The 24,177-nt window shown below is 35.0% G+C and overlaps 1 protein-coding gene across 1 annotated transcript in view; it reads right to left on the reverse strand.

Moving 5' to 3' along the window:
* Nucleotides 1-1,525: 1,525 nt before the first annotated feature.
* The window catches only part of LOC114173555 (mediator of RNA polymerase II transcription subunit 23), a 35,350-nt gene continuing 12,698 nt past the window's right edge, over nt 1,526-24,177 (reverse strand). The window contains exons 9-21 of the mRNA XM_028058033.1: nt 22,022-22,105; nt 21,425-21,519; nt 20,407-20,569; nt 20,049-20,294; nt 15,735-15,905; nt 15,422-15,535; nt 15,199-15,324; nt 8,957-9,105; nt 5,849-6,089; nt 4,971-5,745; nt 3,406-3,587; nt 2,085-2,188; nt 1,526-2,002 (exon numbers count right to left, since the gene is read on the reverse strand). Coding sequence (XP_027913834.1) covers nt 1,804-2,002; nt 2,085-2,188; nt 3,406-3,587; nt 4,971-5,745; nt 5,849-6,089; nt 8,957-9,105; nt 15,199-15,324; nt 15,422-15,535; nt 15,735-15,905; nt 20,049-20,294; nt 20,407-20,569; nt 21,425-21,519; nt 22,022-22,105 — 2,649 coding nt within the window. The 3' untranslated portion in view covers nt 1,526-1,803. The remainder of the gene's footprint in view (nt 2,003-2,084; nt 2,189-3,405; nt 3,588-4,970; nt 5,746-5,848; nt 6,090-8,956; nt 9,106-15,198; nt 15,325-15,421; nt 15,536-15,734; nt 15,906-20,048; nt 20,295-20,406; nt 20,570-21,424; nt 21,520-22,021; nt 22,106-24,177) is intronic.

Genomic DNA, 24,177 nt, shown 5'->3' on the forward strand with positions numbered 1-24,177 from the left:
TATTTTTATTTATTTTTAAGTTTTTTAATTTTTTTTATACATATGAAAATAAAATTAAAAAACGAAAAAAAAATTATATATACTGGATTTCAGAATTTGATAATTTTCTTAACCAGAATTTGAAATCTGATAATTTTCTTAGTCCCATTTTCAAAATTTGGTAACTTTTTAAAATCGTTTTAGAAGTGCAAATTGGTGAGCTCGATAAAAGTAAAAATATTTTGTAAAGTTTTAAAAAATCCTTCGTCGTGGAGGAAGAAGTGCCCATCTAGTATCAACTTTCAGGTACTTTTTTTCATTTAAATCAATTTTTCAATTATCATATTTTCCGCACCACCATTCACTCCAAATTTATTTGCCATCTCCCAAATAGTCTTTGCATGTGACACTTTTCTATTGAGCCGAAGTATTATATTACAGTTGCTAATACTATCGTGGAATATATTATAGTGCTGTTTAACAACTCTACTATTTTTCAAACCAATTTTCTACCAAAAGGATTAGAATCGCCCACAACATCGTCGTTTATGCAACAAAGAATTTAACAAGTTATTTTATTGTTGTCGTCATATTAAATAATAAATACATTGCATGATTAAATTAACTTTAAAAAAATTTAAAATTTCAGTACTGAATTAACTATAATTTATAGAAAACACTATGAAATAAGATCATATTTAAGCATAATAATGTAATAACACTGGTACGGGTAAAGTTGTGCAGCAGTGACCGACGGAACTTAAAAAAAAAAAACTTAAGATGCCAGATTAGATTTTTTAAAATTCTATGTAACTCTAAAAATTTTAAATAGTTATTTTTTGTAATCTTTAATTTTTGAATTTTCATGAATTTTTTCAAGTTTAATTAATGTATATGAATTATCAATCTTCACAAAAAAAAAAATTATTTTATATTTTATCATAATTTTTTTAATATAAATTTATCACCTCTCACCTGTTTAAAAAAATATGAATTTGTCACCACCTAACATTACACAATAAATAAATTTATCACATGTAAAAAGAAAACATATGCTTAAAAAAAGTACAAAATAAACCAATTCAAAAAAATAAATTAATTGATCTAAAATGTTCTTTAACTCGTCAATTTGACTGTATATAATCTTATTTTAAAAAAAAGTGATATTAAAAGTAAAAATTGAGATAAAAAGAAGAGACAGAGATACAAAATAGAAAAAAAAAGTATATATGATATTTTAAGAAAAAACTTAAAATTAATATAAATAATATAATAATATATAAATAAATAATTTAAATATATATGAAAAATTAAATAAAAGAAAATGATCCGCTCCCCTCTGTTATGCAGAAGGTCCACCACTGTTGTGCAGTAGTCCCCTTGGTGACGAAAAACATAGTACTTGGTAGAGCACATGATCCTTGTTTCTTATGTTGTTTTTTAAAGCAATGATACCTGTTTCTAGAAAATTCCAGTGCAAATGACAGAAAAGTTGTACTTGAACAAGATATTGCTGCCAATGAATTATGGTTGCACTAAATTGTGATGTCAAAGATGACTAAGGTAAGATAAGTGTAGTATATAAAATTGTTCGTGATATAATCGAGGTGAGGCACGCAAAGTAAAAGGGTTTTCTGTCAGCATTCCCAGTCCCACATCAATTTATATTCCACTTCTAGCTGTAATACAGAAGAGCTGAATTGATAGGCATGTATATACATTGTTTTATATACAACTCTTAATTCATACAAATTCTAAATCAAGTTGTGTATTTGTGATCATCAGCTAGAGGCAGTATCTGGGAAGTATATAATACAGTTGCATCTAAGTTGGATTCTGTAACTTAGGATGAGATGCCGCATATACAGAGGCATTCACATTAGAGTTAAGGTGTGAAATCAGATGTTGAATGTCTGGACGTAAACTCTCTGATGCCCTTCCAAGGAGGGCCAAAACCTCGGGTCGTGCTTTGCTGCTACCCTGCACAGGCCCTCCCTGTCCCTCATAATGGATCACATGATGCCTGAAAACCAAGTGCCAAAGTAGAAGATCAGGATTTCAGAACTTGTAATAAGCTCATTTTATAACAATTCAGTAACACTTACAGGAAGTCAATGATATCTGTTATGTCTGACGCATCAACACCAATCGTTGTCTGCGAATTTTTTCCAAATACATCCACTAATATACTTAGTAATGATGAGAGGATCTGTGTCATTTTTAAATGAGAGGGAAACCATCAATACTCCAATTTTAGTGACCATAAAAAATATGGGCAAAAAACCATGAGATATGAGTATATGATAAAATCCTAATAGTATATCTATAACGAGGCTGTTATGGTTTAAATAATTTTGGTCAAGAGCAAAAGCTGTGACATTGGTTGAGCTTCAGCACCTCTAGTCATTGATATATGAGTAGACAAATTCTGGCTATATCCTACTGCAACAATTTCAATGCCTCAAATAGAAAAAGTGTCACTTATATAATTTGGATGCTCAGTGTTCATGAATTGTCCAGGAACTAGACACTTGCCGAAAAATTGGCACAATATTTCCCCACCGTGAAACTCAGATTGGAAAGATCTTAATTCTGGAAGACTACAATGTCAAGAAACTATAAGACAGAAGTCAACTCACATGGATGACAAAGTTATTTATCATGAGATCGAGACCTTGTAACTGTCAGTGAAAACTCTTTGAATCTAATTTTATAATTTTCAGACAGAAGTTTCTGATCTCACAAAGTGATAATAATATTGGCGGATACCAGAAGAGATATGGAGCATAGGCTAGCAATTATCCATGGCAGGTGTTTGTTAATAGTATCTGTGACTCAAAATAAAGAACCCTCCCTGAGCCGGAAAATAAAAAACCCTGCCTGAGCATGGAGAATTAGAATTCTTCACAGCTTTTTTTCTTGGAGTCAAGGTATTGAAAACATAAAACACGAGAAAAACGACATGCATGTATATACAAAGTGTTAGGGAAACTCCCACAAGAAGTTTAGCAGTGGGGAACAAGGGAAGAATACAATATAGGTATCCAAAAGAGAGGATAGCAGCAATAGCCATTCAATAAACAATTTTTTGTAACAGTCGCAAGAGAATAAATACGTAATGTTCAGTACAACTAATTGTAACAGGTCAGGAAAAATAAATACAAAATAGGGATCGCCCAATAGACAATCTATAAGACGGGAGGGAATAAAAGCGGATCAGTGAAGGCTTTGTGGGTATGCTTTAGATAAAGGATTTCGTTAGTGAGGGACCCCAGGTCTCTACATACTTGGTGAGAGTTCTTTTGTGAAAGGATTTCATTAATACAGAGCAATATCTTAATAAAACTTAATTTCTCTTCATAAGTAACAATCTAGTTCAATCAGAATATTTTCTCAAGATAGAGGAATTGATGATTCTCTCTGTACCTTGTTGAAAAGTGCATGAGCATTGGCAAGTTTTGGAAGGAGTGGTCCCATTATACGGAATGCTATTCTCAAGAGGGCGACTGATGTTACAGGCCGAAGCTGCTTGATGATGACAGTGGTCCCTTCAACCCATTCTTGAGGGAGGTTACTGAAGAAAGAATGAAGCAAGGCCACCACATTCCCTGTGATTACACAAAAGGTCAGAGTCCTTATAAGGCACAAACAATAACAAGAAATATATTGAAATTCACCTAATTAAAATGAAAGCAGTAAACTATATACCACCCGGCTTTATTCAAAGAAAAAATGTCAGCAAGACACCCTCTTAAACACATATTTTACTAAATTTGATAGGAAATCCTGCAATTGAGTGGGCTTGGTTCCCTATAAGGTCTCATGATCTCGCAATTCCCAACAGATCTTGGTAAGGATGTGTTAGAAAGTACATTGCTAGCTAGCACTCGTCATAAAGGTAATTTACACTTCAAATTCTATAAAAATCCTAGATGATAGTGTGGTACTAAAACCTACTAATTGTTAAAATAGTTGTTTATTATTTGTTGTACAGCTCTTACCATTTTTAATGTACCCTAGCTAAAGGGCTAAGAGTCACAAGGCTATGTCCTCAGTTTCCACACACACTTTTGTGTATATTGATATATACATATAATACATCAGCTGCGAAAATACTAAATGATTTTTGGCCATCCCTTAACTCCAAATATAATCATCTACAAACAAAAGATTAAAGCAATCTCACAAAGGAAATGTTCAGAAACAGTAAAGAAAATTTTAAAACCTATTTCAGTCCATATTCTAGAACAAAAATATTAGAGGTGGGTTTTAAGCCTAACTCAACCTTACAAAACCGGCTTGTAAGGCGAGAATTGCACCCACTTATATATTGTGAATTGACCTTATCTCTAGTCGATATGGGACTTCCAACACACCCCCTCACGCCAAGGTATATTTATCTTGTGCGTGGTACTAGAAATTAGTGGGTGGTCTATTAGCGGCCCGATAACGGGTGGAACAGAATGTCCAATAAAGTTCGCTAGGATAGGGTCTAACTTGATACCATATTAGAAATGAGTTTTAAACCTAACTCAATCCCACAAAACCAGCTTATAAGATGAGGATTGCACCCACTTAAATATTGTGAATTGGCCTTATCTCTAGTCGATGTGGGACTTCCAACAAAAAGATTAAAGTAATCTCAAGTCAATGAAATAAATTTCTGAGAAATATCTTCTAGAACTTCTACCCAGTTGGTTGGTCACACTTCATACATAAATTATTTTACCCTGATATGAGTAAAACAATATCTTCATACATAACATTTTGAGTCACATAAACTAGAACATACAAAACTATAGCTTAGCCTTGCTGCATAAAGCACATCCATTTTGTTGGATACAAACCATCAATATTTCAGATAAGAAAATATCTCAAACACAAGTCACTTTTTTTAATATTAAAGACAGATTGTTGATATAGAACTAAAAATATAATGCAAAATTTAAGCAAGCAGCTTAGTAGAATAAAACCCTTCTGCCAAACCATACCAATTGCTGTAGAGGTATTGTCCTGTGCAGCCCATGTTGGATCTAACAATGCATAGCCAACCGCAGAATCTATTTCACCAAGCGACCTTGTCCCATCCTTAAGCCACCAGTTCTCTTTTATAATACGTGTCGTTTCCAAGTAAAGTTGTGAATGAAAATCAGAGGGAAGCTGAGCCAGTAGAAGGCCACAAGCTTGAATTAACAAACAAGATAGTTGTTGACATGTATAACCACTTCGAGAAGCAAAGTTAGAGGTATTGATTCCAGAAACTGAGGGAGTTGATCTGCTTGCACCTAAGGAATCTGTGCTTCCACCTGAAGGTGATGTTGGCAACACTGAACCCTGCCCTGCACTATTTGAACCACCATGAAGAGCATTGCTTGACTGGATCAAGGTTGGTTGTATATTAACAACAATTTGGACAAGTGATTGTACTATCTGAGAGGCAGATACAGGAAGGGAAAGTATTTCAATAACAGCAGTCTCAAGAACCAACTGAGTGTATGTTCCCGGATCTTGAATTTGGTAAAATGCCTTTTGGCCCTCTGAAGCATTTGCTGGCCCAGACTGGGATACTGCGGCAGGCTTGCTTTGTGTAGTACGCAGTGCATTGTTTGACGCATCTCCCATAGATCCAGATTTTGAATTGTTATGTAATGGAGGAATAACATTATTCACTATTCCCAGTAACAGAGTTGTAAAATAATCTAGAGGAGGGCACATGACTGGATTTGTCGAACTTATTTGTTGCGGGAATGACTCTGAAAAGGGAATCTGAAAGAAATACAGCATCAATAATTGTTGCAGAAAAGGACTATTTTCAAGTAAAACAATTTCAAGAAAGACAAGGATAGCAAGAGAAAATAAAGTTTGTTACCTTACTGACATCAAGTACATTGAGAATTCGAACAATAAGCTTTCCAGGAAGATGACCGTAGAAGTATGCAAGTATATCCCGAACAAATGTAAATCTTAGAGGGTAATAAGCAAGCAAATGGGTATACATGGCCAGTACTCTTTCTGCTGTATCCATTGCATCATTTTCGATAAGTCTATAAATAATTAAGGGGATGACTGGAAGTAAACGTGCTGCAATATCATCAAAAAACACTGGATACCTGGAAAGTTTGTTGCCGACAGCATTAGTTCATATATTTTCCAGAGAGGGTGCAGAAAGATACATTATATCCCAATAGTACGTATCAATAAGAAATCAAAGTAAAAAACAAAAAAAAAACACTTGATATTTGCTAAAGCTATTTTACTTCTCTCCTTCCGAACTAAAATGTTACATGCACCAACAATAATGAAATTCATTAAGAAGCTTGTACAACTATTTCTTGTTGTAAATAGGGGATTATTGGTGTTGGAAGTCCCATATCGATTAGAGATAAGACATTTTCATAGTATATAAGTGGGGTTAAGTTAGGCTTAAACTCCACTCTTCTAACATGGTATCAGGGCATTGTTTAAAAAAAGCCTATTCTAGCGAGATTTCTTGGACATTCTGTTCCACCTGCTATCAGGCCGCTAACGGACCACTTATTAATTTCAAGTCTCACGCACAAGATGAATATATCTCGGCATGAGGGGGTGTGTTGGAAATCCCACATCGACTAGAGATAAGGCATTTTCATAGTATATAAGTGGGGTGCAAACCTTACCTTACAAGCCAGTTTTATGGGGTTGATTTTTAGGCTTAAATTCCACTTTTCTAACAATTGGAATAAAAACATCCTAATATCTCTATAGTTATTATGAAAAATATCTTTAGAATCTACACATTCATTTACGATGTTTTTCATTTCCTTTCTTAAGAGAGTATGACTGTTACAAATAGGGTAGTTCAGAATTTAATTATCATGATAGTAATTAATAAAATATTTCTTCTCTCTCTTCCTTTCTCACGTTTTCTTATCAACAAGAATTTTGGGAATGTTTTTGTAAGTTACTATTCAAATTTTGCCACAGCTTGTTTTCTAAACACTGTTAGTATTTTTAAGTTATGTGGCTGGCTAGTTGAACCTGGTTATGAAGTAAACTTTAAGCCTAACTCAACCCTAAAACCGGCTTGTAAGGTGAGGTTTACACTCACTTATATCTCTAGTCGATGTGGGACCTTCCAACAAATCCCCTCATGCCGAGGGTATATACATCTAGAGCATGGGACTTGACATTAATGTATGGTCCGATACCATGTTAAAATGTGGACTTTAAGTCTAACTCAACGTCACAAAACCAGCTTGTAAGGTGAGGTTTGCATCCACTTATATACTTTAAATTGGCCTTATCTTTAGTCGATGGAACTTCCAACAAACCCATTAAGTCCTGTGTATTTTTATTCTTCTTATTTTCATTTTTCACACCTGTTGTGTGTCTTATACATTCAATGTATAAGAGTAAACTCAATGTCGGCTAGAGTAATGGTTTGTATAGAATTGTATATGTTCTGAATGTATTGTGTGTCTAATGCAGCCCACACAATGTGTATTTATATTATTGAATAGAATCAATTACAATAAAGGCTCATAATAATATGGAATCAATCACCCTAATTTACAAGATTATGTAACGGTTGATTTCTTAGAAATCTGTAACCATCGATTATATTCTAAGAGTTTGGGTGTAGTGGAATTTCGGTATAGAATGTTAGTGACTACTCCTAGTTAGCTTTATTGATTACTGTGAAATTTATGCCTCAGTGGTTGATACGTGACTACTTTACTGTCAGTTGAACTGTTTAATTGTTCCATTAAAGAATTTGAACATTGGGTTCTACCATTGTTTATGGGGATGGAAAATAGGTTTGAGTGAGGTTTGAATAGTGGAATTAATAACACTACATAGTTAAGCATCAATTTTTATCCACTGTTCATGTTTTTTTAACCACAATCCCATTTTAAAAGCTCAACTGGAAATATTAGTCTCATCCATCTCCTCAATAATAAGTATTATGGTTATAACAGATGGGAGAATTCATTATGGAAGTTAATGTACAACTGGAGACATTTTCTTCTTGAAATTTGGAAAAAAGAATAATGATAAAATGACCTAAGCAGAGCAGGAAAAAAGTTGTGTGAGGATGTGTGGATGGGTGGTTTGCATCAACGTTTGAATAGATCAGCACCTGTGCACACCAAAGAAAATGGTGTTCACAGTAAATTTCATTAGAAAATTCGCGGAGACAAAGGTTTGCCAAACCAAAATCTTCCAGAGACAATGAGTCTATTGGACCAACACGGTTCTGTAAAGAGTTCTAGATACCACATTAAACTAAAGGAAAAAGAGAGATATTAAGTTGAAACCGTGTTTTTAAGATAACATTGATGCTTTATTTATATTGAGAAAAAGGAACCAATACAATAAATAGAGAAGATTTGATATCTTCTAATAATAAAGAGATGATATAGGCATAAATAAAAACATTTCTAATAATACATATATAATAGATATTCTTGATTACATAGGATACTTTCCTTATTTCTATAATAATTATATCACCATTTATTTTTATTTCTCTAGTTACTTCAAGAATCAGAGGTTTTCTTGTACTATGACTTTGAACTTTTGTGCTCTAATTTTCAAATAAGTTTTTTATTTTATTTATACAAATTCTGGAGTACAAGATACAAGCTCAAAGAACTGCATAAAAGAAAAAACTCTCTACTAGAGAGTTTATATTCATCCATCCATTATTATTAGCATCATCAATCTCTTATATCTATTTTTTTTTTCATTCTTTTTTAATGTTTCAGTTGAGGAAGAGCATTTATAGGTCTCCAATAATTTATTTAAGTAATGAGCTTGTAATTCTTAGAAATATAAGAACATTATAAGCTCCTTTTTGGTACCATATATAACTCAAATTTATTGGTTTGAAAGATCCATTATCTATAATGTTCCTCTCAACCACGACGAATAAAATAAGAGTATCCTGAGTCTAAGAAAAAATCACATGGCTTCTCATTGTAGGAAAAGAATTTACCGATCCTTCCATGCAAGGTGATTTCCAAGAGCCTTTTGTAGCTCAACCCGCTTGAATATTCCTGAGTAAAGCCAATGTTCAGGGAACCCACGAGTCATACAAAAGAGCTTTACTCTTTGCTGAAGCTCTTGCCTATCGAGTAGACTAATCTGCAATTTTTGCCATAACACGATTAATCTTAATATAAGGAAAACACTGAAGCTAAATTTCCCCTACTTTATAATTCTAATAGATGATTTGCGATGTTATCCTCCACATTTTGATGATTTGTTTATGATCGGGTTTCTTTCTATAATGTGCTGTTGAGATGTTGTATATTGCAACAATAGTTTTCATCCCTTTGAAGGCAAATTGGTACGCAACTCAATGATTTGTCAATAAATTATGATTTGCTGAAAAGTTAAAGCAGACCAGAAGAAAACTAAATTGCATTTTATATAGTATGACCTATGCATGAAACCCAAAATGTGAAATCCGACAGTGGAATCTCATTAATCTAGTAGAAGGAAAAGCATTTTGAGAACTGATTTTGAAATAATTCTTTTAGATTACCTAAATTTAGAGGTGCAAAAAATCAGTGAATAGTGTTCTCAGCTGATTTATTTCATATTTCACATAAATACAAATACAAGTGTACAAAACAAGAAATAGCTATATAACTTATAACACTCAATCCTTAGGGATAGATACTTACACCCAAAAAGGAGCTGTCTGAAAGTGGAATTATAGAATAATAATCACAATTTCAACACGATTTACGTTTAGTATTGTTGAAAGTCCCACATTGACTAAAGATAAGACAATTTCATACTGCATAAGTGGGGGGTGCAAACCTCACCTTACAAGCCGGTTTTGTGGGGTTGAATTAGGCTTAAAGTCTACTTCTTAAGATAGTATCAGAGCCATTGTTTAAAACGCCTATCCTAGCGAAATTTCTTGGACATTTTGTTCTACCCGTTATCAGGCCCCTAATGGACCACCCATTTCTAGTCTCACGCACGAGATGTATATACCTCGACGTGAGGGAGTGTGTTGGAAGTCCCACATCTACTAGAGATAAAGCAATTTCATTCTATATAAGTGGAGTGCAAAACTCACCTTACAAGCCGGTTTTGTAGGGTTGAGTTAGGCTTAAAGTCCACTTCTTAATAAATATAATATGTCTTATTCTTTGTATAATATTTGTCTCATTTAAGGCTTCATTCAAAGAGACTATTAGACCTATCAATGTGGCTCAATCCATAGAACTTGTCCCTAACCCACATGGGTTGGGGCCACAAAATCCCATGGGAGCAAAAAGCTCATATAAGAAAAGCCCACATTGTCAAAATGCCAACAAAAGCCCCATGGGCCATTATCTAAATATAAAAGCTTGTCTAAAAATGAATAAACTTAAAAAAAAATCTTTATACACATGAAAAACATTTTATCAATTCAAATCCAAATTTAGTATGAGTAAAATCAGGTTAAGCCGAGGCCAATTTTGGGCAAGACAAATTAGGATGAGTTCCCCAATGTCGGGCCAAGTTGGGTCAAGCCTAGGTCTAATCGGGTCAGGTAGAGACCAGGTTTGTTCGAGTTGAGGTCAATATGGATATGGTTGGGTTGGGCTTAAGTCAAGTGGGTTAGTCGGGTTTGGCAAGGTCTAGCGAAGTCTAGGTCAACCCTAGGTTGATAGGGTCCACATCATGCTAAGTCGAATTGAGCCCACGTCAGGCCAGTTTGAGTCAAGCCCACATTAGACCAAGTCAAGTTGGATAACTAAGTCAGATCAGGCACCCTCGAGCCCAATCGAGTTAGGCACATCTCAAACCAAGTTTAGTTGGGTGCACCTTGGGTTGAGTCGTGTCGAGTGCACCTCAGACAAAGTCAAGTAGGACCAACATTGGGCCAAGTAAAGTGGGCTAATGTCAAGCCAAGTAGAGTCAAACCCACATTAGGACCACATCAAGCCGAGTCAAGTTAGACCCACCTAGAGCCAAGCATTTGAGCTAAGTTGATTCATGCCCACCATGGCTTGATTTAGTCAGGTTCACCTTGAGCTAAATTGAGTCAAACTCACCTAGGTCCGAGTCAAGCCCACCTAAGTCCGAGTCAAGTCTGGTCCATATCAGGTCGAATAGTCAAGTAGAGCCCACATCAGTCGAGTAGAGTTGAGTTAGGTTCACATCAGGTAGAGTAAAGTCAGACCCATGTTGAGTCGAATTGAGTCATAACCACATCAGGCCAAATCATGTCCTGTCCACATCGAGTTGAGTATAGTCGGTCCTACATCAAACCAAGTCAAATCAGGGTCACATTGGGTTGAGTGGAGCTAGGCAACGTCGAGCCAAGTCGAATTAGGTTCATCCAGAGCCAAGTTTAGATTAGACCATGTTTATTCAGGCTTAGAGCAGGTCGGCCAAGGATGGACCCGCGTCAACAATGTCACGCCAAACCCAAGTTGGGTTAAGTCGGCCAAGCCCGATATGTTGGGTGGGAACCTATATTTCCAATTAAGTAGCAAATAGTAAAAATCAATCAAGGACAAATTTAAATTTAATATAAAATATTTAGGATCAATTTGCAATTTAGAATACTTTAAGGGCAAGTCTTGTTGTAGGCCAAACTTCCTTTAATTATCTCAGAAAGTGGACTTTAAACCTTGTTAAAATATCATTAATATCTTATTTTCTGTTTCTGTTGTTGTTATTAGTCTTCATATGTATTTTGGGCTTAGCCCATATTTTCTTTATTATAAATACAGCCTTATGTGTATTTTCTACACAAAGGAGATTAATCTCAAACCTATTTTCTCTATATTCAACATGGTATCTAGATCATGGCGGTGTGTACACCGTTGTTTCCGGCGCCGATCCCCACCGCTCCACTCGCCTCGTCCTCGGCATTCCAAATTTGGACTTCGTGTTTCCGTTGGCACCCTTTCAATTTTTAGGGTTTCTCTCTCTCCTCCATGGCGCTGCGTCCATGTCTGATTTGTCCGTTTTTTCTCGAAATGTCAATGTGCACTTGCCTTCCGCTGATCCACCTGTCCATGCTAATGATTCCTCTACTTTAGTATCTCAATGTGATGATCGCCACCACTCACTCAAGCCGGAGAAAAGGCGTCACAAGTGTGATCATTATGGCAAGTTCGACCAAAAGATTGATCTGTGTTATGTCTTACATGGTCGTCCTCCTCGATTTGCTGTTGTTGCTCACATTGATCCTCCGCCACAACCATCTTCTGCAGATCCTCATTCATCTGTTTCCGCCACCGACAAATCTGCTCTCTTCAATGAATTTCTTAAATGGAGTTCTCAAATGGAGTGAGGATCGTAAGCTTTCTAGTTCCACGGCTTCAGTTGCCCACACAAGTATATCTTTTGCTGATCTGACTCAATCTTCGTCTATTGGTCCTTGGGTGTTCGACTCAGGTGCCACCGATCACACTTCTGGTAACAAATCTCTATTTTCCTCTTTGTCCTCATCGGATAATCTACCCTTTGTTACAATGGCTAATGGGTCCTGTTTAGCTCATGGTGTTGGGACTGTTGATCTTTTTCCTTTTATATCCATTGATATTGTTCTTTATGTACCTAGGTCTCTTTTTAACTTATTATCCATTAGTCGTCTAACTCGATCTCTTGATTGTACTATTTCCTTTACCCAATCTTTTGTTTGTTTACAGGATTGGAGTTCGAGACAGGTGATTGGCACCGGATGTGAGTCTCATGATCTTTATCATCTCCACCCTTCTTCTCATGTTGGTGCAGTTATGGAGTCTCCACCTCTTCTTCTTCCTGCTCAATTAGGTTATCCTAGTCTTACCAAGTTGCAGCAGCTTGTTCCTGGCTTCTCCAAGTTGTCTAAGTTGATGTGTGAGTTGTGTCAGTTAGGCAAGCATAGTCGTAGTTATTTTCCTCATAGTATCGCACATAGTGCTTCGTCCCCTTTTGCCTTAGTTCATTCACATTTGGGGACCTAGTCGTGTTGCATCTAGTCTAGGTTTTTAATACTTTGTTACTTTTCTTGATGATTATTCACAGTGTACTCAGTTGTTTTTAATGAAGAGTCGTTCTGAATTATTTCATATCTTTCAATTTTTTCATGAAATTCAAACTCAATTTGGTATTTCTATTAAAATTTTGCGAAGTGATAATGGTTGGGAATATCTTTCCAATTCTTTTAAACAATTTATGACTTCGCGTGACATTCTGTATCAAACTTCTTGTGCATATACACCTCAACAACATGAGGTGGTTGAACGGAAAAATAAACATCTTATTGAAACCACTCGCACTCTTTTAATTCATGGTGAGATTCCTCAATCTTTTTGAGGTGATGTTGTTCTTCTTGCCTATTATCTTATTAATCGCATGTCTTCTTAGTTTTTAAATAATAAAATACCTCATTCCATTTTATTTCTTCATGAACCTCTTCATCCCTTACCTCTCAAGGTTTTTGGGTCTACATGTTTTGTGCACAATTTTAGTCATGGGCTTGATACAAGTGTTTTTCTCCTTCTCTTAACCGCTATTTTGTTTGTGCAGATGTCACCTTCAATAAGTCTTCTTTTACTATAAAAGTTCTTCTCATTCCACTAAGTCTCCATCTAATACCGTTGTTTTTCCTAGTCCTGTCAATATTCCTAAGATATGTGATTTTCCAGATGTGCCTTGTACGCCATCAGTTTCTGCCTATGAAGCCCGGATATGGACACGGACTCGGACACGACACGGACATGGAGATATGCCTAAATTGAAAAAAACATAGGACACAGAACACGGTATATATATACATATTAGTTTCAAACTTTTAATTAACATATTGTTAACTAATACAAAATAAATCTAATTTATCTCTCTAATATCCAAAAAAGTGAAAAGTTTATAATCATAATATAAACTTATGTGATAACAACTTTATGGGTTATTTAGAAAATCATTGAATTTGTGGTTATTAATATCGTGTTAGAGTCATGTCAAAATCATGTCAAAGACAAAAAAATATCCTTCAAATTGGACACTTTACTGACACGTGTGTTATAGGAATGTCGGTGTCCAACCCGTGTCAAACACGGAAAATGCCACTGATATGGCGTGTCCGGGCTTCATAGGTTTCTGCTCCACCACCTCATCAAGTTTATAGTCGTCGCCATTGTCCTCAACAACCAGCGAGTGACTCACCTCAACTGCCAACTATTATGTCTCCCCTTCCACCGAGTGACCTTGCAATCGCCCTCAGAAAAGGTATCCGTTCTACACGTAATCCGTCTACTCATTATATTGCTTTAATTTGTGACCATTCCAAAATTTGCTCGTGATGCCTTAGCCCATTATGATTGGCGTCAGGCCATGCTCGATGAACTGAGTGCTCTTCATAATAATGGAATTTGGGAGCTTGTTCCATTACCGTTTGGAAAATCTGTTATTGGTTGCAAGTGGGTTTTGCTGTTAAAGTTGGACCTGATGGTATATTGTATTTTGGGCTTAGCCCATATTTTCTTTATTATAAATACAACCCCTATGTGTATTTTCTACACAAGGGAGATTAATCTCAAACCCTATTTTCTCTATATTCAACAAACCTAATTCATCCCTACAAAATTGACTTTTAAGGTCAGATCCGCATCCACTAATATACTATAGTTTGGTCTTATCTCTAGTCGATGTGAGATGTCCAACATACTCTTGCATGTTGAAGACTCAACATCTCAATATGTTATATCTTACACAAGTGCAAGATTTATGTATGATATAAAACTATGTGTTATTGAAAGTACAAAAGCTGCTTTTCATCTTCTATATTGATTGTATCCTGATGCCATAGGTGGCACACCCTATTGTTTAGGACTTTTCTCAGTGTACATTACTTTCAGCTTTTTTTTATATATACACACAAAAATACAGTTGAGTGTTTTGTTAATACACTCAAGCTTGTTACCCATATATATTCAAACATTTCAACCGAATCAAAATTTAATTATAAATACTTAAGCAACGCTACTATGTCATATCTATGTGAATAAAAATTCGAAAATAATGAAACAAATTGAAGGAACTACATCTTGAGGAGAAATGAATAGACTATTTAATAACAGAATAAAAATACACAATATAACTATCACCTAGTTTAATCTGTTGTATTTTCTTTTTCATTCTATCATTAATTAATTTTGGACAGGAGGGCCAACAGGGATTCAAAATGTTAATGAGAAAAATAAAAATATACAATCAAAGAGTTTGAATGTATGCACATACCACAATACGCAAAGCATGCGGATCATCATCGCGGTCAATAAGTGCCAGAAGCAATATATCCAAAGGAAGTAATTCATTTGTCCAAACAAAAAAGGCAATGCTTGCACAAGCTTTTAACATCAAGTCCTGTAAAGAGAAAGCATGTGAAAAAGGAGTGTCCTGTAAAGATATACAGCCACCAACCAACAGAAGTAATCGATAAAGCCACATTATAGCAGTTAACCTGTAAGGAGTGTCCTTGTTGAAGCTCTATCTGCATATGATGAAGCAGAACGTCCACCATTGTGTAAATATTAGATGTCACCTCTTCAGGAGAGAACTCCCGCAGGACACGTCCCTAGATAAACATAGAAAACATTAAATCAACTAGCAAGAACTTTAGAAATAGAATCCAAAGAGCTATACAAGAAAGAATATAAAGTTGACTTCAAATACGCAGAAAAATTTCCATATAATAGATCAATATGTTTCATAGTAAATTTAAAATGGTAATAGTAAAATGGGAAGCATTAAGAAGGCAGTTAAAAGATTGATACCAGATTTCCGCTGTTAATATTTTCTGCATGGCCATGCATTAATATCAATGCACCAGTACATAGATATTGTCGATGCTGAGGGAAACTATGACTGATATAGGTCATAACATAACTAGGATCAGCTGATGGTGAAAGAAGCTGGTTGCACTGGTTTATTACAGTTGTTTCAGCCTGCACCAGTATTAAAAATTCATTTCACACATCAAAGAATAAAATCAGCACATAAATCCAATAAATTTCTAACAAAATATATTACAAGATTTTTTTACACCAACTAAGTTTATTTTACATCACTGCTACAGTTTCACTTCAAAAGTATCTGTGTACAGAAACAAGTGGAACAAAATACCGCTGTAAAAAACAATTGCAGGCTCTGGCATTCTTAATTTAGTAATTGTTTAACAATTATGTTGGGAAACAATGGTGTACGACAGGGATAAACTTTGCTACAAGGTAAGGTTATGAAGAGTTTTTCTCGACCCTCTTACAAAATCCACGTAGGCTTCAATTGTCACACAACACATTGCCATCTTACCTCATTCTGAAATTTAATTTAATTAAAAGGGGAGTCGAAGAAAGGAGAGGACTTCCTTATAATCACAGGACTAAACCAATGGTTGACCTGTAGCACTTATACTTTTACCTTAGTTTTAGATGTATAAACTATAGACAAGTTACTTTATAACCAGATTGGTCATGGAACAAGGGCTCTAGTCTACAACTCAATCGTTTAATCATGGTCAATATATAGCAGACGGAAAACTGTCTTAGTTCTTGACTCTTTGGTTTGCCTCCATTACAGCCTGTCAGAAAAATTGTTTCTGATATTATTTAATACGGGAGAAATAGCTCTAAATAGAATACAAAGACATAATCTAATTTATGATGGATATAATCTATCCCTACAATTCAGAATCTATGATCCTGTACAATAAATATAAAACATAATGTCAGCCTATTAATATCATCCAAATTATCCTCTTACTAGTTATGGAATGTAATTAAATTTCCTAATTATGTAGTTAAAACTGTACATGGAAACATTAAGTGCAGCATAAATGAAGGGATTCTAACACAGCCTCTAGCACCTTCATTGTGTTCAGTGTGAAGGGTTGTGATTAGCTCTACATCACTCAGAGATTTGTCCTAAATGTTGCTTGTTGTAGATCTTACTCCTAAAGGTGTCAAACAGCACGGTGCATCTCAAGTTGATGGACCAAGTAGAAAAAGTGTGACTAGTGAGGCCAACCAAAATCCCAAATCGACTACAATTTATAGGCCTAGCCGAACCCTATGGCAAGCCAATAACTAATGATATGGTCAAATTAAAGTACATAACTGGAAGACAACTCTCACCTCACAAACTAACTTTGTAGAGTTGAGTTTGGCTCCTACACAACTCTACAATAGTAATAGGTCTATCTTAAGAATTATTGTTGAGTTAAGTCAGACATCCGCTTTTGGGCCACTATGAAATCACCCTACAAACAAATATCAATCCTCAATGTGATAGGGAGTGTTGAATATGTGACATTGACTAATGATATGACAAAACTAAAGTACATAACAAGAAGAAAATACCAATCTTACAATTTAATTTTGAAAGATTGAGTTAACTCATAACCAAAATCGTATAACTTCTGCATCCAAAATAACATTGTGTAACAATAACTCTTAGAAATTTAAGTCTAACTCGACCTTACAAAACAAACTTGTAAGAAAAGGTATGTATAATTTATATACTATAATTTGGTCATATCTCTACTTGATGAGTCTCCAACACACCCCTCATGTCAAGGATTAGATATTTCGAGCATGGGAATATATATTTATGGATGGTAAAGAAACTTGTACCTGCTTTGAGTACGCAATGAGCAGCACGATTTTGACACTTACAAAAGGAACATTAAGAACGTTTGTATCCACCGAGTAAAGGAAAAAATATTAAAGGAAGAATTTACCAACATTCAGAATTACAGCAGCAATCTACATTCCATAGCTAGCGCAAAAGATGACAAACAATGGTGGAAAACTAGGGGACACGACCAAGTGGTTTGGTAGTTGCAAGACGAGATGCACCAAATCCAGTGGTTATTGGAGGAAAAGTTGACCACCAAGGAAGTGTGAAAGGTGACAGATGGCGAAAGACGATGGCATACAGCAGGGAACAACTGTTAGTGTATTTTAGTGTACAATTGTCAGTATGTGTATATAGCTGTCGGTATGTGTAGTTCTCTATAAATACAAAATTGTGCAATACACTTTAGTAGTTGTCACGTTAATAAAATCAGTTCCATTTGTTTTAGTTCATTCTCTCTCTTCTCTCTTTCATAAATGTATCATGATCATTTTTTTCTCATCGATCTGGATTCCACTCATTCTTCGTAATTGCTTCTGCTTTCACCTTCACTCCTTGTTCGCGTTGCCCTGCGTGATTCGCTATTTTGTTTGGCTATTTAACTCTGATCTCCTCATTGTGGAATTTAATCGGTGATTTCAATTTTTTTCGCTCCCGTCTCTCCGTTGTTTCGTCGGTGAGTTGTTGCCTTCTCCTTTCCCTTGCGCACTCGGGTTCGCTTTCGCGATTTGGTGTGCGTCTATGTTTTTGACGTTTGATTCGTGGTTTTTAGCGGTGATTCGTGGTTCTTGGTGCGCGACTTTGATTACGGTGCGCATCTCTGTTTTCGTTTCGTCATTTTCATGCTTGCGTTCGGAGTGTGTTCTGTTTTTGAAGTCTGTTCGGTGTTGTTTGGTGATTTTTGTTGTTCAACTTGTTTTATGGCCTCTAATTCTTTTCCTATGTCTATTACTGAGAATTGGATGAGTCTAACTATTTGCACTTGCGCCAATATGTTGAACTAGTGATTAAATCGCATAAGCTGCAACGGTTTGTCATTATCCGGTTGTTTCGCCTCGTTATCTCATTGCTCTTGATTGTGCTAGTGACATATGAGGCCTAGGAGGTTCAGTTAGGCATGGAGAGCATGTGGATGCTATTCTAGAAGATCTTCCACCTGATTATGCTTATGTTGTATCTATGATTGAGAGTAAGAAACGACCTCCTTCTACTGCTGAGATTGAAGCACTTTCGTATGGACATGGACTCAGGCCTCATCGATATGAACAAGAAAACCAGAATTTAGTAACACCCTCACAGAATTTTACTCAAGGATCCTATGCTAGAAGTGCTCCAAAGGGAAGTTATTGAGGTTCTGCTCGTAGTGGAAACAGTCCTGCCAAAGGACATGGCAAGTTTGCCAACTTCCAGTGCCAAATCTATCTTAAATTTGGTCATACAGCAAATGTTTGCCACTTTCGAGCCTATCTATTAATAAATATAAAGCTTGCTTGGTAGCCAAAGGTTTTCATCAGGTTCCAGGCTTTGATTTTCATGATGACAGGTAGTGACAAAACACGATGTATTTACTGTATCTCAATCAGACAAACCAAACTAAGTGTTCCTCATAACAAGACAATGACTAGGGAGAGACAATGAACAACCACAAAACTAGTAAAACAAGATTGATACGCTCTGATGCTGACATAAAACTGAAAATATGGTAAAAAGAGCTTAAGAGATTGATTACCTCTCAATTGCTCTTTGTTATTTATAGAAGAAAATTACATCAAGAAGACCAAAAGATACAAGAAATCAATGCTAATAAGAAAACAACTCATATAGAAGTTTCCAATACAAGTACTTACTACCTATATTTAGTACCTACTCTAACAATACTAAATGTAGCACAAAGTAGGAGTCGCTCGACCGTTAGCCTACACGAAGGGCCTCTCAACCATTTACATTAAATAAAACCTTTGTGCTAAAGTAGCAGTCCCTTGGTTCCTACCACGTCATAAGCTTTAATGCTAAGGGATCAGTTTGTCCAAACTTAACTCACCCATAATCCGACTATTCCTAGGTTTTTTCGCCCTGAAGGCTTGAGCTTGGGACTGTGGTCCATATGGCTCTAGGGCGAGAAGTCTAATATATTTTGGATCCAAAAATTGGGCTCAAGGCCCACTTAGGGGAAGAAACCCCTAATTTTATTCCCTCTTACTATGCAAACCCATTACCCATCTACCCCTTATAATAGGGTGGATAATAATTGTTTCTAGGCCTATAAAGATCACTTCTCACAAACACCAAGGGGGAAACATTTAATGTTTCTAGCTTAAGCTTATTTTCAGTTTTTGCTAGAACAAAAGGAAACAATTCTACAGGATGAAACCAAAATTTGGCTACACCATGTGCTTTATTCTTTCTTCATCTACAAAACATGCAATAGATATGACAATATAATTTGAATAACAAACCTGCTGCCATGTTTGTATAGCAAGGCTTCTTTTATCAGTTCGACCACTCAATGCTTCACGAAGAACGGAAGGGAAGTGATGTAGTGTTTTCTCTGACCATGTATGGACGCTAGTTGCCATGATTTGTTCCAACATACTTTGTAGGTAAAGGAGGTGTTCAGCATCAGCAACCCCACGAGTTTTAATTAGAATAGCAAGAGTTATAACAGTCACTCGATTCAAAGTTTCAGTGAAGTCTGTCGGGCCCTGCAAATAGTCCAGGAAATAAAACAAGTCTTGTTTAGCTTAGGGTGACTACTAGTACTTGACAAAAGAATAAAAAATACAGTTTTCGGCTTTGAGACGAAAAAGCAAGTACCTTTCCTTCCCTTTTGACCAAGAAAAAATCTCGTAACGAGAAAAGAAGATTCAGGCACAGATTTTCAGCTAATCTGAATACTCGATGATCTCCTCGTTTTCCTTTTATAGCCGAAATTATCTTTGTAACATCATACATTAGGGCTTTGCTTTTTCCCTGGTATCTACAAATAGAAATTTTTTATTTATTTTAGGATATAGCTACAGTGAAAACTTAGGTGGCAGCAGTTACTGCAGATGGCTGTTGTTTATTATGTTTATCTTGTATTATGTTGAAATTCTGATTTGAGTCAGATGAAAATCTGATCAGATATTTGCAATTATGATACATTTTATAGGAACAAAATCCCTATAAATGCTTGTATTTATTGCAATGACCCTACATAAATCAAAGTCTGTGATGTAGTTCGAACACATGGTTCTTAGCACGTGTTTCCCCTCATTTAACAGTAGTTATACCAGCTATGGTTCTGTTATCCGCTCTGGTCTGCGATGCAGCTCGCTAACCTCTATAGAAATGCATCTTTACCCCCAGACTACACTCAGAATACAGATTACCAAATTTTTTCTCAAATCTGTCTTCCCTCGAATTCTCCCGACCATGGTTTTCTCACAATATAAAACATAATTTAATGTCCGGTTCCATTCAACATAGAAGATATTTGCACATCTATGTTGATTTCTGGAAACTAGAGATAAAGTTTGGGGCAAAGTCCTGGATGGGACCATAAAGAATAATATAATTCTAAAGCTAGTTAAAAACACACGTTTGAAAAAAAAAGTCTATACAGTTAAAAACTATATACAATTTTTACAGAAGAAAACAAATTGTGACTTAAATAAGAAAATAGTCTACACATTGTCGGTCTAAAACAATTTTGCACTAACCGAATCACAAACAACCGGAACCATGTATGGTGTGCTAACTTTCATGACAATTACCTTAAAAATTATACCAACAGCGATTTCTGGTTGGTTTACACTGACAGAACATGATACTAAACTCTAGATATAATCACCTGTAAAGTGGAAGTAGTCGGTAGTTCAATATCTCAAGCACTAAAAGTGTTACCCCAGGTTTGCTCAACAAAGAAGGATTTCTTTGAACCAGATGCTGTAATAAATCACGTTTTTTAGAGATAATTATAGCATCAGTTAGTAAGAACAAAAAAGCTTAAATAAATAAAGAATACAAATGAGCAGCAAAAATTACTAAAATAAATCATGAAACCTGGAAAAGGATAAGAATTAGGCAACGGTAGATTCTATAAAATGAACAAGGAAAGGTGACAAACACAACTCTATATTGCAATATTTTAGACTTCTGGTACTCATTCTTGTTTTTCACCAAAGTAATTTAACATTACAGATTCACAGCAACAACCTAGATCACCTACTTTATTTCTCCATATGACTTCTTTTCAAGATAAAGATAATAAAATGTAGCCCGATGACTTCCAGAAAATAATTTCAATTTCCATTTCAGCAAATGATAAAGTAGAATTAGTTCCATCTAACATTTAATAAATTCAAAAAAATACCACATTTTTACGTACAAAAAACCAAGCAATAAAGAACAAAACAAAATGTTATCATCAAAGGGGAAAGAAAATTACATTGAAATGCGAACGGAAGAGTGAATGAGGTGCTAGGAGCAGCAATCTGGTATAAGTTTCAACCATTGCAATGCTGGGTATAACCTGCACGTAAGTATGAGGTAAAATATCAGACTACAGTTATCCTCTGAACAATTAGAAGATGCACTAGTATTATTCATCTCCAGTTCTTTGAAGAAGAAATCCTTATGGAAAATAATAATAACCAGGCCTTTCTCAACGAATGGTCGTACAGATTGTACTATTAAAACTCACTTTCTCCTTTGCTTTTTTGCTTAGCAGAAGTTTTCAGTAGGAGCATTGATAAATTACACAGAGATGGTTTGTTCCTAGTAGGTATAATTTTCCTAAACACTCTCTTTATGCAGATGACATCATGATTTATTGTAGAGGTAATTTCAGTAATTTGAGGAATCTTGTGGCTGTATTGCAAAGATATGAAGAGGCAAGGGCATGTTTTCTAATCTGGTCCTATCCCTGCTGCTGCAAGAGGAAGAATTATTGATCTGCTAGGTTTCTCTTCAAGTAACATTCTATTGTTATATCTTGGTGTGCCTATTTTCAAAGGAAAACCTAAAAAAAGTCAGTTCATGCCTATTGCTGATAGAATGGAAAGATTATTTGCTTTCTTGCAGAGGTACAAAGTATGTTGTGCTATACTTTTCAGGTTTATTTGTGACGCAAGCCACTGATCTCTAGTAAATGGTTGAATCAGAATTTCCTAAAGCCGTTAAAGTTATTTGGGCAACTATGGGCAAGCGATTTTGTTAACATGAACTAGGGATTAGATCGGATACTGACACTAGTTAGACACTCATACAACATATATCATACACTCTGCTGAAGTGTCCGATCTAAAAAAATGTTTTTTAGGCCATTGACAGACGTTCAACAAGGCTCCTACACAATGTTCACAGTATTACTTTTGTATGTCAGTATTATATTTTGGAGAGAAGTAAACATAAACATACGAAAAATAATAAAAGATCTTGTTTATGCAACACTTGTGAATGTACAGAATTATGAGTCTTATTAAGAGACTCTGAAAATATATTGGTTTGGTGTTGTCCTAACAGTGAATAATTTAGTGAAGTAAACAGTGAATAATTTCTTACATTGTTACAGTTTTACTACCGTATTTATAGAATACAAAGGGGCAGAACACAAAGGGTCAAGGCACACCCTTAAACCATAACCCTAAAGTTGGGTTCCCATACATAAATAATAATTAAATAAAAACATTACATTTCAACAAAGAGAATGTTGTCTTCTTCTCTTAACAATAAGGTTCTAAAACCTAAATCCTAAACTCTAATCTATCGGTCCATCATTGGGGTGATGTCCTAATTGCTTGTTTTCTTGTTTTCTTATTAAGAGAATGTGTGAGATCCTAGAAATTATAATAAATAGGAAAATATACATATAAGGTTAAATATTTTAGGCAAAAGATAAAATGCATTTTTTGTTATAACTGAAAAGATTTATTAAATTATGATAAGAGATAATGGTCAGTGATATGTATAGTTAAAATAATATTTAATGGAATATTTTAAAATATAATATATAATAGAGATAATATATAATATAAAATATTATATATAAGTAAGCATAATACTATAACATAATATATATATATATATAGGGTTAACTATGTTTTTGTTTCCTAAACTAAACACGATTTTTATAAATGTTTCTCTTGATTTTTCTTAGATTATAAAGTATAATTAGTACATTTTAATATATATATATATATATATATATATATATATATATATATGTATATTTATATATCAATGTGTCTATGTCCTATATTTTTCAATTTAGCTATAACACTATCCGTGTCTGAATATGTGCTTCATAGATAGAGTAATAGATTCATTGACTTGCTTGTGGCACAAGGTATTAAATATCAGATTAATAATTGGTGGGATGTTATGTCATCCTTTCTTAGTATTGATTTCTTTAGAGACAGATATCATTTACCTTTTTTTAGGTTTGTTTAGTCTTTCTGTTGATGGGTTTGGTCGGGCCACCATCATGAATTTAGCATTTGTTATTAATAATATTTGAGTATGCTACAGGTGGTTGATGTTATCTAGAGTGTTAACTTAGTTGGGATTGCGAATAGCATAGTGGTGCTAGTGCATACATATTTA

Source organism: Vigna unguiculata, chromosome 2, assembly GCF_004118075.2.
Source record: "Vigna unguiculata cultivar IT97K-499-35 chromosome 2, ASM411807v1, whole genome shotgun sequence".
Taxonomy (NCBI): domain Eukaryota; kingdom Viridiplantae; phylum Streptophyta; class Magnoliopsida; order Fabales; family Fabaceae; genus Vigna; species Vigna unguiculata.